Source organism: Orbicella faveolata, unplaced genomic scaffold (genome assembly GCF_042242905.1).
Source record: "Orbicella faveolata isolate gen_17 unplaced genomic scaffold, um_ofav_v1 contig_25, whole genome shotgun sequence".
NCBI classification, from domain to species: Eukaryota; Metazoa; Cnidaria; class Anthozoa; order Scleractinia; family Merulinidae; genus Orbicella; species Orbicella faveolata.
In genome coordinates this window covers 26,779,188-26,794,820 of record NW_028301553.1, presented here as the reverse complement: position 1 = coordinate 26,794,820, position 15,633 = coordinate 26,779,188, and the positions used below count along the sequence as shown (strand labels likewise).

Below are 15,633 nucleotides of genomic sequence, written 5' to 3'. Positions count from 1 at the left end.
GCAGACGAGTAAACCTGGTTTAATCTTCCCTTGTCAATTCTAATTATAAACAGGGTAAAATGGTAAATATCACACGTGGAAAGGAACTACAGTCGAACCTCCGCTAACGGCCACTTCTCTACAACGGCCACAATTTTGTTTCCGGCGGATGGTCCATACGCTTACTCTTATCTTAACTTCTCTACAGCGGCCATCCCTTCACAACGGCAATCTAAAATTTGTTCCAACTGCCATAATAACCTATTGACAAAGGCCAGTTTATCAACGACTGACGGACAGTGAATACAAAACCCCGAAAAAAAACACACACACACACACCCCTACTTCCTCCTAACGGCCACCTTTCTACAACGGCCAATTTTTACTCTGTCCCAAAGGTGACCGTAGTGAAGAGGCTCGACTTAGCTGGAAAAGGAGATTAATTCTCTTTAGGTGCAGCCATGCATGTTGGATACAGGATTAAGAGCCAGATGCAGGATTAGCGGGCAAGGCATAACTTGCTCCAAACGAGAATTGAGTTACTTCATTACGGATGTGGCTTAAATTGTTCAGCTCTGGCCTAAACCAAATGATATATATCTTTGGTAATAATATGGAACAAATAAAGCCATAAGCAGTCAAGAGCGTTGTAACACAGTCTACAGCAGTCACATACCATACATTCATTGAGAACTCTATGGGGTAATAAGCTAAAACTGAAAACGAAAATATGTACATCGAAAATGCTATTCGTTTAGCCTCACTAAAGTTTTCTGGTACTTTCCTTATTTTAAAAGAACAAAATGAAGCAAAAAGTATTTGGATGAGAATGTAAGAGCGCGTTGCCAGGAAGAAGCCTTGGCCAACTATTTCGCGGTATGCTTTACACTCAATAAAAATGTACTGTTCCGTTAGAATGTGTTTCTTTTTGATAGGTGGATCCAGAAGCTGCCAGGGTATTAACACAAGTAGCAACACAATATGCATGGCTATTATGATTACTACTTGCTTTCTATTGGTAAGAGAGATTACCACAAGTGGACGTGCTAATGGAATTTGGAAAGCACTGGAAATACGCAAAATTTTCACTAGTAGAAATGAGAGGCACAAGTTGTAAGTTAAGTAACGCCATGGATAAGTAATTTTGCATATTGTATCTGAAGGTTTAAGAAGATTGATGACCACCAGAGTTAAGAGCAACAGAATGCTTATCTGGAGGACGATGCTGAACTTCCTGTTAGACGCCTTAACAATTGGAGTATTCCAAAATCTACAGGTGACAGCAAACGAAAAGAGGGTGGCTACCATACCAGCAACAGTAAATACAACAATAGCTATTCCTCCTGGGCTGGAATACTTGAGATTGGACCTTGGTAGATCCACGCAATGGGTCCTGGCTTCATTGGATTTTTTTCCTCTGGGACATTCAATGCAGGTCTCCAAGCCAGGAATTGGATTGACTGTGCCACGAGGACATGCGACACAGTTCCAACAACAGGGTGAAGTTATGGATTTTCTAGTTCCAGCAGGGCATTGCTCCAAGCATTCAGACTTTGGAGGTTGGTTAGTTGGAGAGTTCCAGTGAATCTCTTGGGAAAAATGTAGCCGTTTGGCATGGGGCTCATTCTCTTTCCATTTTCCGACAACAACTTGTTCTAGTCGCTTAGTATGGCCTTCTTCCACTTGTTGAAAATTGACAATGTCGTACAAGACCGATTGTCTGTCGCCATCTTTATCAAAACTTACATTCCCCGTAAGTCCAACAAAACTAACTCTAGAAAGGAGGCCCTTCTTCACATTAATATCCATAGTGCGTTTCAGCTTGTAATCGATATCTTTCACTGTGGCGTTTTCAAATAAGACGTTTAAAGCATGTGCCATTGAATAAACAGCGTCAATGACGTAGGGAGTGTAAGAACTCTGCATGCGTTGAACAAAATCATGGAAACATTGCTCCATTGAATTTGCATTCTCATTACTTGCCGAGCAATTTGTTATCAGCGTCTTTATCTCGCTCGACCATTCTGGGAAGGTTTGGTTTATCGTTTTGATAGTTAAAGCTTTTTTACGTTCTTCAAATTCTGTTTCGGCGGAAAAACGATGAGGCTTGACTACTATGGATCCATCAAAAATGGACGAAAAACCTGGAATGGAGTCAGAAATGAATACATCGCTTAGGATCCAGACTCGGCCAGTCAGGTTTTGTCTGTAGACCTCAGTGAAAAAGTCCTTTGCGTAGGTGCCGTGTAACCATAAAATTACAACTCTGATGTTTTCGTACCGACGAAGCGTTGTAACAATGTTTCTTATGTTCAAAATGCGACCTTCGTAGGATATAAATTTCGTCATGGCAAGGCAGTATGAATTGTTTCTAGCTTCAGCTTCTCTGACTACTGACCACAGCCCATTTCGTCCATATGAGTCATCTTGTCCAACGGCGGCTACATAACTCCACTTGAAGTACTCTATGAGGTCAGCCATGGCTTTTCCTTTGAAAGCATCTGAAGGCGCCGTTCGATACAAATACTGATAAGTTTGAGCGCTTAGTTCAGGACTGGTCGCAGTCGGACTAATAACTGAAACATTTAAGACTTGAAGAAGTCCAGCGATAACAACAGCGGAGCTAGAGTCGTCCGGACCGATTAGAGCCGTGATCGATTTCTTTCCAAGTTTACCTCGCGTTAGGTTCGTGAGGAGCTTGCTTTTAATAAGATCGTAAGAGATCCGCGTAGCCTTTAGGGCAATTTCGCAATAATCTCGTATATCGTAGCCAAGAGATATGTTTGGGAGTAGGTTTGAATCGTTGTTTATCTTCTCAATAGCAAATATCATGGCGAACACGCGGTTTAAGCCCCTAACGTCAAGGTTACCGCATTGGTTTTCAGAATCTCCTCTCAAATGAACCCTTAAAAGACCACCCAAAATAATGTCTCCATCTTTGTAAGGCCCTTGAACAACACCATTTAAGATTGTAAGGCAGAACAAAACGAAGTGGTAGCGAGATAGAGGCTTGTAACTATTCATCTTTAACATGACGAAAATGAAAGGCGTTGTGTATTCAGTTGTAGGTTTTGTCGGCCCACTCCTAGCAACATTCTAGATGATTCCCAAGCCAGGTGCAAGTATTGTCGCTTGTATTAACATCATTGACATGCTGCCTGAGGCCTGTAACTATTCAGCTTTAACATGACGAAAGTGAAAGGCGTTGTGTACTTAGTTGTAGGTGTTGAGTCAATATCTATAACATTGAAGAATTACAAGCCAGGTGGCAGCGTTGTGGTAAACCAACAACATTAGCATGCTGCACACATAACTTATTTTCAATACGTCCACAATTTTGTTTTGTTTTGTTTTTTTTGAAAAAATGGCTAATTGTTCAGCGTTTCAACATGGCCATGCCTGGTAACATAAAGATGACAAGATTTTCGATGAGCGCCAATAAAATCATTTTGATATGTTTAAATAATTTATTTGTCAATTTTTTTACTTCAGTTTCTATGTTTATTTTTAAAGAAAAAAAGAAAAGAAAAGAAAAAACAAACAAACAAACAAAACCGACCAAACAAAGCAGCTCTGTTTTCCTTTTCACACGCCGATTTTAAAAGACACAACGTTCGCGCCCATTGTTTCTACGTATCCTTACTGCGCACGTAAGTCACGTCATACATTTAGCGCGCACTAAGGAAGAAATAAAAGCAAGTATAGGGCTTGGTATCGGTTGCGTTAACTTCAACTGCAGTTTTCATAACCAGAATACCGCCGCCAGACTGGTCTGTCAGCAAAGTGGATATTGCCATGGGCTTCCAAATACGAATACCCCGTGTCGTAATAACATCTTTTGTTTTCTTGTTTTCTTTTTTTCTCTTCCCTTTCCAAGGCTATATCAGTGACTGCAGAACTCCCAGTCTCGTGTAATGTCTTTTTTTTCTATTTATCAACTATTTTGTTCAAACCATTTCGCCATGTCTGCATTCGTCTTTGAAGCGCTTATTTACAATACTGTATAAATAATAGCGAAACGCATGTCTCTATATTAATACACAGATTTTATTGTAGCCAGTACACGAGCGAGAAAGGACAATTGTTACATATATAATTTAACACCGCTCATCACGCGGAGGTTTTCACAAGTCTTTTCTGGAGCGTCTTTGTCGAAGTCATAGGTCGTGTTCTATTGGGATCAACCGTTTTTGGCTGGTTGGGTCGACTGGGATTTTTCGTGTTCTACTGGGGAGAAACCGTTTTCGGTTGGTTTAGTTGATAAACTTTTTCAACCGGCCTGAAACCTTAAATTTTCGAAAAGTTAAGGAGGCTCTGAACCCTACCTACAGACTTTTTTTAAACTTTGCCAAGAGTTGCGTCTTATTATGTTTATCAAAAGTTAATAATATAAAAAAAATTTCGCCGTGCTGTTTTTGAATTATGAGCCCCTAAAGCTGTAATTAAGGGTGTTTTTAGGAGGTCATAGTGTTGCTATGGTAACCTTTTGCGTCACGAAAATGATAACAACGTGTTTACCAATGATTGGGCAGTTTTTTTTGATACCATGATTGTAGCATCAAGTGATAGAAAGTGGTTATAACGACCCATCAAAATCTAAGTGCTGGAAACTGTTTTGAGCCACCTTAATTGGAGCACTCTGTGGTTTTTCAGTTCTGATTACCTTAAATCTGCATAGCCAAAGAGTTAAATTAATTATATAAATTCTAAGACATTGACATTGTTTACTGACAGTTGTTATTAAATCAAATAAAACCGACGCGTTTGATTCCGGAAGTCGACAGTTGAAAGCAAAGTGTGTCAGGTATATTTTGCCACATTTTGCTACTTTCCACACTTATTAAATTCATTTTCAAACTTTGAATGACTCAAAGTAATCTCCTCACAGGAGAAACAGCAGTCTTCATGTAAATGTAGATATGTGACGTGACAGGCTTGTTTCTGTTAAATGATTAAGAAATAAAATTCACTGAGCTCGAAAAAAATAAAGCTTATCTTTGACAGAAAATCAACATTCTACAGCAAATTAAGTTCTTCCCGGTTACTTTTGTAAAATCTGATTGCACGAGTATTTTCTGAGATAAGGCTAATGTAAACACCGTCGCCATGAAAAGCCAACAAAGATAAAGGAAAGCACGTACTAGTCTGTTAGCTTCTGTTGTGTCGCCATTATTCACTGTATTCTCTGTTTCAATTCAACTGTGATCTGGCGACTAAATGATTATCTTTACGCTTTGCTCAGTCCTTTGAATTACGTTTTGTGGTATTATTGACCAATCCGAGAATAATTAAAAACACCGGCATTCAACGATTCATTTTTTGTGTCAATATTTTCGAAGACCGGAACTAGTATTAACGAAGTAACTGAAGTTTTCTTATTACAAAAGTTTATAGTTCTTACAACATCTTAACCCCTTGAATACCAAACTTTCGCCAAAAAATACTGGTTTTTACCGTTCAGTCAGGTTTTTTGGCTGCCATGACGCTAAATAAGCCTAAGTTTTTCTAAGATAGCTATATTTTACCAAAAGGAGAGATTTTACGAGGATTACGTACAAAATTGAGCAATATTTCAATTCCGGGCATGCGCATAAGCCAAAATTTGGACAATGTTTTTTTTTTTCTTTGCCATTACCCGGTCTCAATTTTGTTTGTCGCCCCTCTCCTTTCTTTTTTTCTCGGCCCTGGTGACATTTAAATTGATGACGTCACAAGTGGTACAAAGAGCACGACCATTAAGTGGCCGTAAATGGTTACTTGGGCGTCAAAGGGTTAAGACTATAAACTGATTGATAGATATTCTGGTTATTTGAATTCTTGCAGAACCAGAGCCGGCCTCTCATACGTCTTTTTATCTACATAAATGCTAATGCTTTACCAAGTAGATTCTTTCCACCTTTCATTCCAGTTACAACTGAATTCACATTGCTATGGTATGTGGCAAGAGAAGGTTGCTAATAGTGGCGGTACTCACATGTAGAGGGTTTTTGCTTTCCACTGTTTTGCCAGCTTGCTCGCCAGGTGTTGTTTTGATTAACTTTGTAAACACTACTTTTCACCTCATAGCAAGAGTACTTTTCAAGGGTTCCTTCGCACTTATACATAAAATACACTTTTTAAATTAAACTTCTAGTTCCCTTCTTATATAAATCTTGTCTCCATCGCTTCTATTTCGCTGACATAATCAAGGTCTTCCTCCACCTCTTGGGAAGCACTTACATTTAGCTCAAGACACTCCTCTTATTAAGGGCTGACAACCTGCTGAAACATCTTGCAACTTAAAGTGTTGAAAGCCATTCCTCCTTTGTAAACAATTTATTTCCATTTGCTGATCTTAGACTCTTCATTTTAAACGCAATATCAGCAGGATTTGCTTTAACACTGGTTTGGTCTCTTTGGAAGAATGCATCCTGCAAAAAAGACGAATGCGTTCAAAAAATCGGGTAGACTTCTTCGCTTTCTTCAGTGCCCAACCCTCCTCCAGTGAAGGACTGTCAGCTGATACTGAAGGCGATTCTGTCGCGGACGGCGCAACACCAATTTCGCCTCGCACATAGTCTCTAGTAACAGTTTTACAGGTTTCCGCCCACTTCGCTTAATGCTGTCATGGTCAGATTCTCTTTCTAACTTGATTAAGTGGCGACCAACATCAAGATGTTTCTGTAGACTTTTGAATTCCTGGTAGATTTTTTCACAGCCTTGTTCTGGGTAGAAATAAGAAGCAACCGATCGAGTTGCTGACTCTGTTTCTTCTGACTGGCTTATTTGTACCTCCGTTGGCGCTGATGGTCCGACATCTTGGGCCTGAGTTGCTACTGCACGAAACGTGCCGACATTTTGAGATGGTCGGATAAATGGCTGAAGCTCTTTGACTCCTGTGGGACCTTGTGGAGTACCATACTTATTAAGCCGTGCCAGCGAAAAAAACTTGCCGGTGCCCACATTGTGTGCCTTCCAAACTCTCAGTCCAATAATGTTCAGTGCTTGAATACCAGTCATCCTATGTTTCGTCATAATTATAAAATCTTGAATTTCTGTAACAGTGACATAACAGCCCTTGACACCACCATGCGATTCAATTGCAACCTTCATATCTTCGGCGTTGTTTATGTCATTTCCCTCGTTTATAAATCGCCGCATCTGACTGTTAAGAGTGGCTATACGGCGATCACAAACATCTTTGCCGGCTTGGGGGTCGCTGAAGTCGTAGCGGGAGGTTCTGATTCCGACACGCTCACCAATACTTGCAAGAAAGGCATTGTGATAGCACCCCAGCGTTATGGGATCGCAGGAAAGCCTCCCTGAGGTTGGAATAACTAGACTTTAAAGCCACAAGCGTACTTTCCAGGATCAATGCCGCAGCAAACATTTCAGTGTCAAAAAGGTGGATGTAGCTTCTCGTCTAGAGAAAGAACGGGATTGTATAACATTAGTACTGACAACATTAGGCTTACAGGCAATGTGGAAGTACGGTAAAGCTCTATATTATCAAACACCCATGCAATGGGGGATTTATTTTAATCGTGTATTTGCATTTCCTTTTTACCAGCATTTTTACTTACATCTGTATTTCATATTTTATTAATTATTAGATAAGTAATTGTAGTTATGTGTCCCCAATTAGTGTACATAGTGTGGGAGCGACTTCGATACTTTCATAAAGTTCTGTTCTGTTCTTATCTCGTCTCGTCTCGTCTCGTCTCATCTCATCTCATCTCATTTTATCTCATCTCATCTCAGCTCAGCTCAGCTCAGCTCAGCTCAGCTTAGCTTAGCTCAGCTCAGCTCAGCTCAGCTTAGCTTAGCTTAGCTTAGCTTATCTTATCTTATCTTATCTTATCTTATCTTGACAGATGTCTTTGTTGCGGTATCGCTTTTACTTATTCCGTTGCTCTAGATCTAAGTTAGTCTGATGACTACTAGATTATTTTTCCTAGACGTCGTCCTTAGATACATCTGATCACACCCAGGCGTAAGAATCTACCTCAATTTCACTGTCATCCTCCTTTTTGACAGCGACAGAAACATGCCATGACTTTTCTTTCTTACCGAGCGAATCCCGTTGTGTTTCCCGGTAGCTGATTGGGAGAAATTTCATCGCCCAGTCCATAATGATAAGTACCTGGTTATCGACCAGGTTCTCGATAACAATATTTTTTTGCGGTGTCCTGATGAGTGGCCCTGAGGATATGCGCTTTCCACCCATCAATATCAGGAATTGCGTTATCCATATCGTACTATAATTCTTCCAGCCGGTCTTTACTGCCAAGTGACGTATAACAATATTAGATATGCTTTCTTTGAGATTTCCAAACCTGTATATTGTTTGGAAAATTCTTTCCGGGATTCTAAACAAAATCAAGAAAGTGATCAACCTTTGCTGGGTGCAGTCTACTTCGCTTTATCTGTGGTGGTTCTATTTGTTGACCAGGTTCATTAAGAAAAGCGTGTTTTCTTGCTTCATCAATAGACCATTTTACAGTTGTCTGCTCAGTGACCTGGCCTTTGTATGGCAGCGAGGCTAGAGTTGACCTTGTTTTGATACAGACCTCACTGCTTTTGTCATGTTAATGCACCTAGTTAGCATCAGAACAACTTGTTTTACACAACAAAAGCAGTGAGGTCTGTATCAAAACAAGGTCAACTCTAGCCTCGCTGCCATACAAAGGCCAGGCCACTGAGCAGACAACTGTAAAATGGTGTATTCTCCATTTTGTAAGACCCGGAATTAAGGTCAATAATTCTGACTTTGGATGGTCACAAACAAAAATCGAGAGTATCTGCTGTCTGGTATACCATGAATTTGACCCTAAATAGAGCTTTACAAGTCTTGCAAGAAGTTCATTATCTGGTACGTTTCTATCCATTCCTCTGCTGCACTTCTCAACCACCCGATGGAAAAGCCAAGTGGACTACTCCGGTGCAATTGCCTCCAGTACTGTCTCTACTGCTTGCATTGCGTTACGTTTGTATTAGCGACTTGAGAAAGAGGACAAATTCAAGACATCTGTACAAAGCTGAGATCGAACGGGACTTGGCTTCCATCCGCAGAGTTTCGGAGAAAGTTATTGAGATAGTGAAGCCTATGCTGTACTTGAGGAGAAGACTGCCATTTTAGTGACGTTTCGACTTCAGGAACTGATTCTTGTGAAGCGGACGAAAACGCCTCTGAACTGGCATCATCTGCCCTCACTGGAAGTTGTTGAGTTGGTGTTACCTCAGGACCTACCTCTTGTGAGGCGTATGAACGTGCCTCAGACCTTAAATCGTCTGCTCCTGCTGGGAGTTGTGGAGTTGGTATTACCCGTATAGAAGTATAAAAATGTACGTTACGAAAATTATAGTATAATGCAGGTGCGTTTCTTTTCCCTCGTCTTCAAGAGGACCAAGCAAAAATGGAAAGGAGGAAACTTACCTCACTAGCCTGTTCTTGGCTTGATGACGGGCTAGTTTCAGGTTCCCTGACTGTAATACGCTCAGCGGAAGGCTGAAGTTCTGGTGATGTGAGAACCTCGAGAAGAGCAGCACTATGTTCCCTCCGGCATAATTTGCAAATACCTATAATAGTTCGTAGCATAAACATGAAAATATATTTTACGAGGGGAATAGGGTAGGGGGACCAAGTACATTTATTAAGCGGCAGTATGTGTCCTTTTCAGTATCGATAGCTAACTTTATTTTGCAACAAAAATAAACCTTCCTTACAGAATCATTGTCGTTAGCTGCAATTTTTTTTCCTGATTGTCAATTGTTGGTGAAACACTGAAAGGAGCACATAAAGTTGGGGTTTCTCGCTCAACTCTGGAGGTTTGACTCGCCGTCACTTTCCACCTATCCGTACAAAGGCGTTTTTCTCCGTGTTCACCCAGTCGCTTTCCTTGCTTTCACATTGATCCTATACTTAAGACTAAAACAGCGCGTTCGTATATGGCCAACGCAGAAGTTGAACCTGCTTTGAAATGGACATTCATCTACGATCCTGTAACTTATATGCAAAGTAAATGGTAAAAAAAAACAACTTTTTCAATTCTTTGTTGAAGCTCTTGCCGCAAGAAGTGAGCGGATATAACGATGATACATTATTTTTAGTATAACTTCCAGAGGTGAACTGAAGAATTAGACATTCTGATTGGTCGACAATCTCAGCTTTTGACGTTATATTCGCCGCGCTAGACGATGAATATAGCATTTCTAAGCTAGGATTCGAGGCATTTAGAAGGCGTAAAAGCAATGGATTCGAAATCGTCAGTCAAACTGTGTCCGATTGAGTAAAAGAAGTTTGTTGTTCTTCAGACTGAAGCTACTCTGTTATTATTAGAGACTGAATATAGCAATGCATGAAGTCAACAACAATGAAACATACGTGAGGTGCCTAGTGTTTTTTCCCTGTATATTTACTGTCGGTTAAAATATTCGATATGTTAACTGGAATCAAACGAACAACAGCCTCTGCGTTTGCGTGTTTCAGTCTGTTATTTTGTTGTTCTTGATATTCCCCTCTGGAAATTATACTAAAACAATTGTTTTCCTCAGGCTCAGGGAACATTACTTTCGTCTTGGCAAAATAGTCACTGCTACCATTCGATTCAATTTTTCTCTTCCTTGCCATTGGCCAAGAGCTTAGCACGTGACCTGCAAATAATTACCTAAAAATAATGGTCTCCTCTGTCTAAATGTGTTCTGCTCATGTGTGATTGTATCCACGCTATTGTTTAAAAAATGGCAGAAGCTTCTCGAAGCTGTCAGAGAGTGATTTAAATATTCATATTTAAACAAATTTGGCAATCGGATGATAAAACAATTATTGAACTCGATTATCGCAAAACATCGTGATTTGTCAGTGTCTCGCAGATCAATTATTTGCCTCAGCCTTCGCTTTCGGTATATAACTGATCTGTTTGCCGTTAATCAATCATAATATTTTGCTCAACGTCGTCCAATAATTGTTTTTAATGTTCACTTTGCCTTTGGCGAGCAATTGTTAAATGCAGCCGCACTATTTTCCATCACACCCAGTAGCTATTAACCGTGAATAAATTTATTAATTACCAGTTACCAAACTACAAATATAAATATTACAGTCATATTGTAGCAAAACTTGCAATACCATTAAAAAAAATCAATAATGCCATATGGTATACGAAAGTTATTACAATTCAACAGTATATGCCATTAAAACAAGTCAGTTTAAATAAAATAAGTCAACAAAAACAGATAAAAAGAATTTATTAAGAAGGCTTTCTTCAAATGATAAGTCTTTAGTTTGCGCTAGAATTCGTTTAGAGATTCGCCACATCGATCTCAAGAACGAATGTCCAGAGAAAGAGCAATCAAACTTTAACGCTACCTTCGGTCATTCGATCTGCTGAGTCTCACTACGCGAGAGCACCAGAGTATAATTGGTTTTACTCAATCAGCGACATCTCCTGTCGCTCGGTATCGCATGTTGCAGAGACCTAATTTACATCACAAATGCAGAGCAGAAAGGACTTGTTTTTGAAACTCGAACTGACGTTGAAAATTAGCAAACTATAATTATTTGAACGCGCTAAAATGACTATATTGCCTTTCAAAGGCTAATTGCTTGGCAAAATGGACTAAGTAAAATGCGGCTTTTGTTATTATTATTCTCTCACAAAATGCGCTACTCACTTTCTCTGCGTAAGTTTCTTATGCCTTCTGAAAAAAAGCCTTTCTCCCAGGCATGGCCATTTAAACAATTTCATATCTTGCCAATTTGCCAAAAATGAGGAAGATTTCAATATAACTTACGTGTGCAGCATGTGAATAATATTGATATAAGCAACAATACTGCCACCTGGCTTGGGAATCGTCACAATGTTGCTAGGAGTGGGTCGTCAAGACCTGCAACTGAATACACAAAGTATTTCATTTCCACCATGTTAAAGATGAATAGTAACAAGCTGCTATCCTACTGCTACTTTGTTGTGTTCTGCCTTGCCATCTTAATTGGTGTTGTTCAAGGACCTTATAAAGATGGAGATATCATTTTGGGTGGACTTTTAAGGGTTCATTTGAGAGGAGATTCTGAAAACCAATGCGGTGAGCTTGACGTTAGGGGTTTAAATCGCGTGTTCGCCATGATATTTGCCATTAAGAAGATAAACAACGATTCAAAATTACTTCCAAACATATCTCTGGGCTATGACATACGAGATTATTGCGAGATTTCCTTAAAAGCTACACGAATTTCTTACGATCTTATTAAAGACAAGCTCCTCACGAACATGACGCAAGGTAAACTTGGAAGAAAATCGATCACGGCTCTAATCGGTCCAGACGAATCTAGCACCGCTGTTGTTATCGCTGGTCTTCTTCAAGCCTTGAATGTTTCAGCCATTAGTCCGACTGCGACCAGTCCTGAACTAAGTGCTTATACTTACCAGTATTTGTATCGAGCACCGCCTTCAGACTCTTTTAAAGGGAAAGCCATGGCTGACCTCATAGAACATTTTAAATGGAGTTATGTAGCCGCCATTGGACAGGATGACACATATGGACGAAACGGGCTTTGGTCTGTAGTCAGAGAAGCTGAAGCTAGAAACAACTCATTTTGCCTTGCTATGGCGAGATTTATATCCCATGAAAGTCCCATTTTGAGCATTAGAAACATCGTCACAACACTTCGTCGGCAAGAAAATATTAGAGTCGTGATTCTGTGGATACACGGTAGCTATGCAACGCACTTTTTCACTGAGGTCTACAGACAAAACCTGACTGGGCGAGTTTGGATCCTAAGCGACGTCTTCATTTCTGACTCAATCCCAGGTTTTTCTTCCATCCTTGATGGATCCATAGTCGTCAAGCCTCGTCGATTTTCCGCTGACAAAGAATTTGAAGAACGCAAAGAAGTTTTAACTATCGCAAAGCTTAATGAAACCTTTCCGGAGTGGTGGAGCGAGATTAAAACGCTTATAACAGATTGCTCGGCAAGTTATAAGAATGCAAATTCAACAGACCAATGTTTCAGTGATTTTGTTCAACGCATGCAGAGTTCTTACACTCCCTACGTCATTGACGCTGTTTATTCAATGGCACATGCTTTGAACATCTTATTTGAAAACAACACAGCGAAAGATATCGATTACAAGCTGAAACTCACCATGGATATTAACGTGATGAAAAGCCTCCTTTCTAGGGTTAGTTTTGCTGGACTAACGGGAAATGTAAGTTTTGATAAAGATGGCGACAGACAATCGGTCTTGTACGACATTGTCAATTTTCAGCAAGTGGAAGAAGGCCATACTAAGCGACTAGAACAAATTCTGGTCGGAAATTGGAAAGACAATGAGCACCATGCCAAACGGCTACATTTTGTCCAAGAGATTCACTGGAACTCTCCAACTAACCAACCTCCAAAGTCTGAATGCTTAGACCAATGCCCTGCTGGAACTAGAAAATCAATCACTTCACCATGTTGTTGGAACTGTGTCGCATGTCCTCGTGGCACAGTCAACGCGATTCCTGGCTTGGAGTCCTGCATTGAATGTCCCAGAGGGAAAAAATCCAATGAAGCCAGGACCCATTGCGTCGATTTACCGGTGGCCAATCTCAAGTATTCCAGCGCAGGAGGAATAGTTATTCTTGTATTTACTGTTGCTGGCATAATAACCACCCTCTTTTCGTTTGCTATCACTTGTAGATTTTGGAATACTCCAATTGTTAAGGCATCCAACAGAAGATTTAGCGTCGTCCTCCAGATAAGTGCTCTGTTGCTGTTGACTCTAGTGATTATCAATCTTTTCGAACCTTCAGATACAACTTGCAAGGTCATTTATCCATGGCGTTACTTAACTTACAACTTGGGCCTATCATTTCTACTAGTGAAAATTTTACGCATTTCCAGTGCTTTCCAAATTCCTTTAGCGCGTTCACCTGTGGCAATCACTCTTACCAATAGACTGCAAGTAGTGATCATAATAATCATGCATATTGTGTTGTTACTTGTGTTACTACCATGGCAGCTTCTGGATCCACCTATCAAAAAGAAACACATTCTAACGGGACAGTACATTTTTATTGAGTGTAAGGCATACAGCATGGTAGTCGGAAAAAGCCTTTTTCTGGTAACGTGCTCTTACATTCTTATTCAAATACTTTTTGCTGCATTTTGTTCTTTTAAAATAAGGAACGTTCCAGAAAACTTTAGTGAGGCTAAACGAATAGCATTTTCGATGTACATATTTTCGTTTTCAGTTTTAGCTTATTACCCCATAGAGTTCTCACTGAGTGGATGGTATGTGACTGTTGTAGACTGTGTTACGACATTGTTGAGTGCTTATGGCTTTATTTGTTGTATACTAATACCAAAGATGTATATCATTTGGTTTAGGCCGGAACTGAACAATTTACATCAAATCCGTAATGAAGTAACTGAATTCTCGTTTAGAACCAATTCCGCTTTGCGCATTAACCCTGTATCTGGCTCCTAAGTAATGTATCAAACAGGTAAGACCGTGTTTGACCACATTTCCAAACACCGAGAAGAGACTTGAAAACGCGACGCACAGCGGAGTATTTTTGACGAACTTCGAGGTGTTTAGAAATGTGGTCAAACACTGTCTTGACTTCCTTTGTCTAAACTTGATGCATTATAATGAGTTTGAGAATGTTGTATCCACCATGCATGTCCACAGTTAAGCAAAGTTAATCTCCAACTAATTTCTTTGGTCTTTTCATAGTTACAATTTTGTCCTGTCTATAATTAGAATTGACAATGAAATATTTAACCATATTTACCCGTTCGACTTGAGTTGGTTTATTTATTTTTCTTTCTCATTGGTTTTTGTGCCGGATTCGGGATCCAGCACTCCGGCATCGAGCTCTGGATGAGTTAATTGCGTTGCGTTTTTTGGACAGTCACCTGGTTCCCGTCTTCTACAACCAGGTGCAGAAGTACCTGGGAATTTAATGGGTTGGAATAGTTTCCAGTTCATACTAAAGATACTGGCGAAAAGTGTCGACTTGATGAGCAACTAGGCTGGAATAGAGGCCTAAATTAAATATATATATCGTAGTTTACTATTTGCGACGAAGTTAGATGGGAATTTAGTACCTATGCATGGCCCGCTGGAGAAATAGCTTTGATAAAAGATGTTTTTCGACTACCAGCTGCATCCTTTTTTTGTTTCTGTTTTGTTTGTATGTTTTTTGTCCGCTATGGATGAGGATAACGTTCGCGTTTTATTTTTTCTAAATGTTGTCATTAATCTGGGATGGAATGGTACTGTGTTAACCTGATGGAAAATATGAACTTTACCTCAAGTCCTGGCCAAACAGACTCGTAAGTAGTCGTAAGTTGAACTTGCGTAGAGACTTGCGTTTGGTGGCCAATTGGACTCGTAAGTTTCCTCGCAAGTATACGTAAGGTGCCAAAAACGTCATTTCATGGCTACGTGCTCACTCCCACGCGGCCAATATCCTGTGTTTTATTTTCTAATAGGTTGCTGTAACAACGAATGGAGTCACTCAACTTGCGTTGACTTGGGTCGGGTGTTCAAACGGTGAAAAACTTGCGTCGACTTGCATGCAAATTTGGTCTTGACCAAAGCAAAGGCAAGTCATTGCAAATCATCGCAAGAGCACGCAAGGCCTGGCCAAACGGAGTCGCAAGTACACCAAAGTTTGCAACTT

General features: G+C 40.1%; 2 protein-coding genes and 1 pseudogene across 3 annotated transcripts; 1 reads left to right on the top strand and 2 right to left on the bottom strand.

Moving 5' to 3' along the window:
• LOC149109700 (extracellular calcium-sensing receptor-like) lies at positions 1 to 3,919 on the bottom strand. The gene has a single exon (XM_089293801.1). The coding sequence runs from the start codon at positions 3,010 to 3,012 to the stop codon at positions 460 to 462; it is 2,553 nt and encodes an 850-aa protein (XP_089149927.1). The 5' UTR covers positions 3,013 to 3,919; the 3' UTR covers positions 1 to 459.
• Positions 3,920 to 4,008: 89 nt separating this feature from the next.
• LOC110043682 (uncharacterized) lies at positions 4,009 to 12,480 on the bottom strand (annotated as a pseudogene). The gene is made up of 4 exons (XR_016208478.1): positions 12,384 to 12,480; positions 11,752 to 11,850; positions 9,395 to 9,537; positions 4,009 to 7,381 (listed from the first exon to the last, which is right to left on the bottom strand). The product of XR_016208478.1 is annotated as an uncharacterized LOC110043682 (transcript).
• Positions 11,855 to 15,264, top strand: LOC110043702 (extracellular calcium-sensing receptor-like). The gene has a single exon (XM_020749189.2). It carries the CDS (start codon positions 11,880 to 11,882, stop codon positions 14,430 to 14,432), a length of 2,553 nt encoding a protein of 850 aa, XP_020604848.2. The 5' UTR covers positions 11,855 to 11,879; the 3' UTR covers positions 14,433 to 15,264.
• Positions 15,265 to 15,633: the final 369 nt, after the last annotated feature.

Excerpts from the sequence above, each read along its gene's own strand:
- LOC149109700 (XM_089293801.1), bottom strand. The coding sequence starts at position 3,012 with ATGTTAAAGATGAATAGTTACAAGCCTCTATCTCGCTACCACTTCGTT.
- LOC110043702 (XM_020749189.2), top strand. The coding sequence starts at position 11,880 with ATGTTAAAGATGAATAGTAACAAGCTGCTATCCTACTGCTACTTTGTT.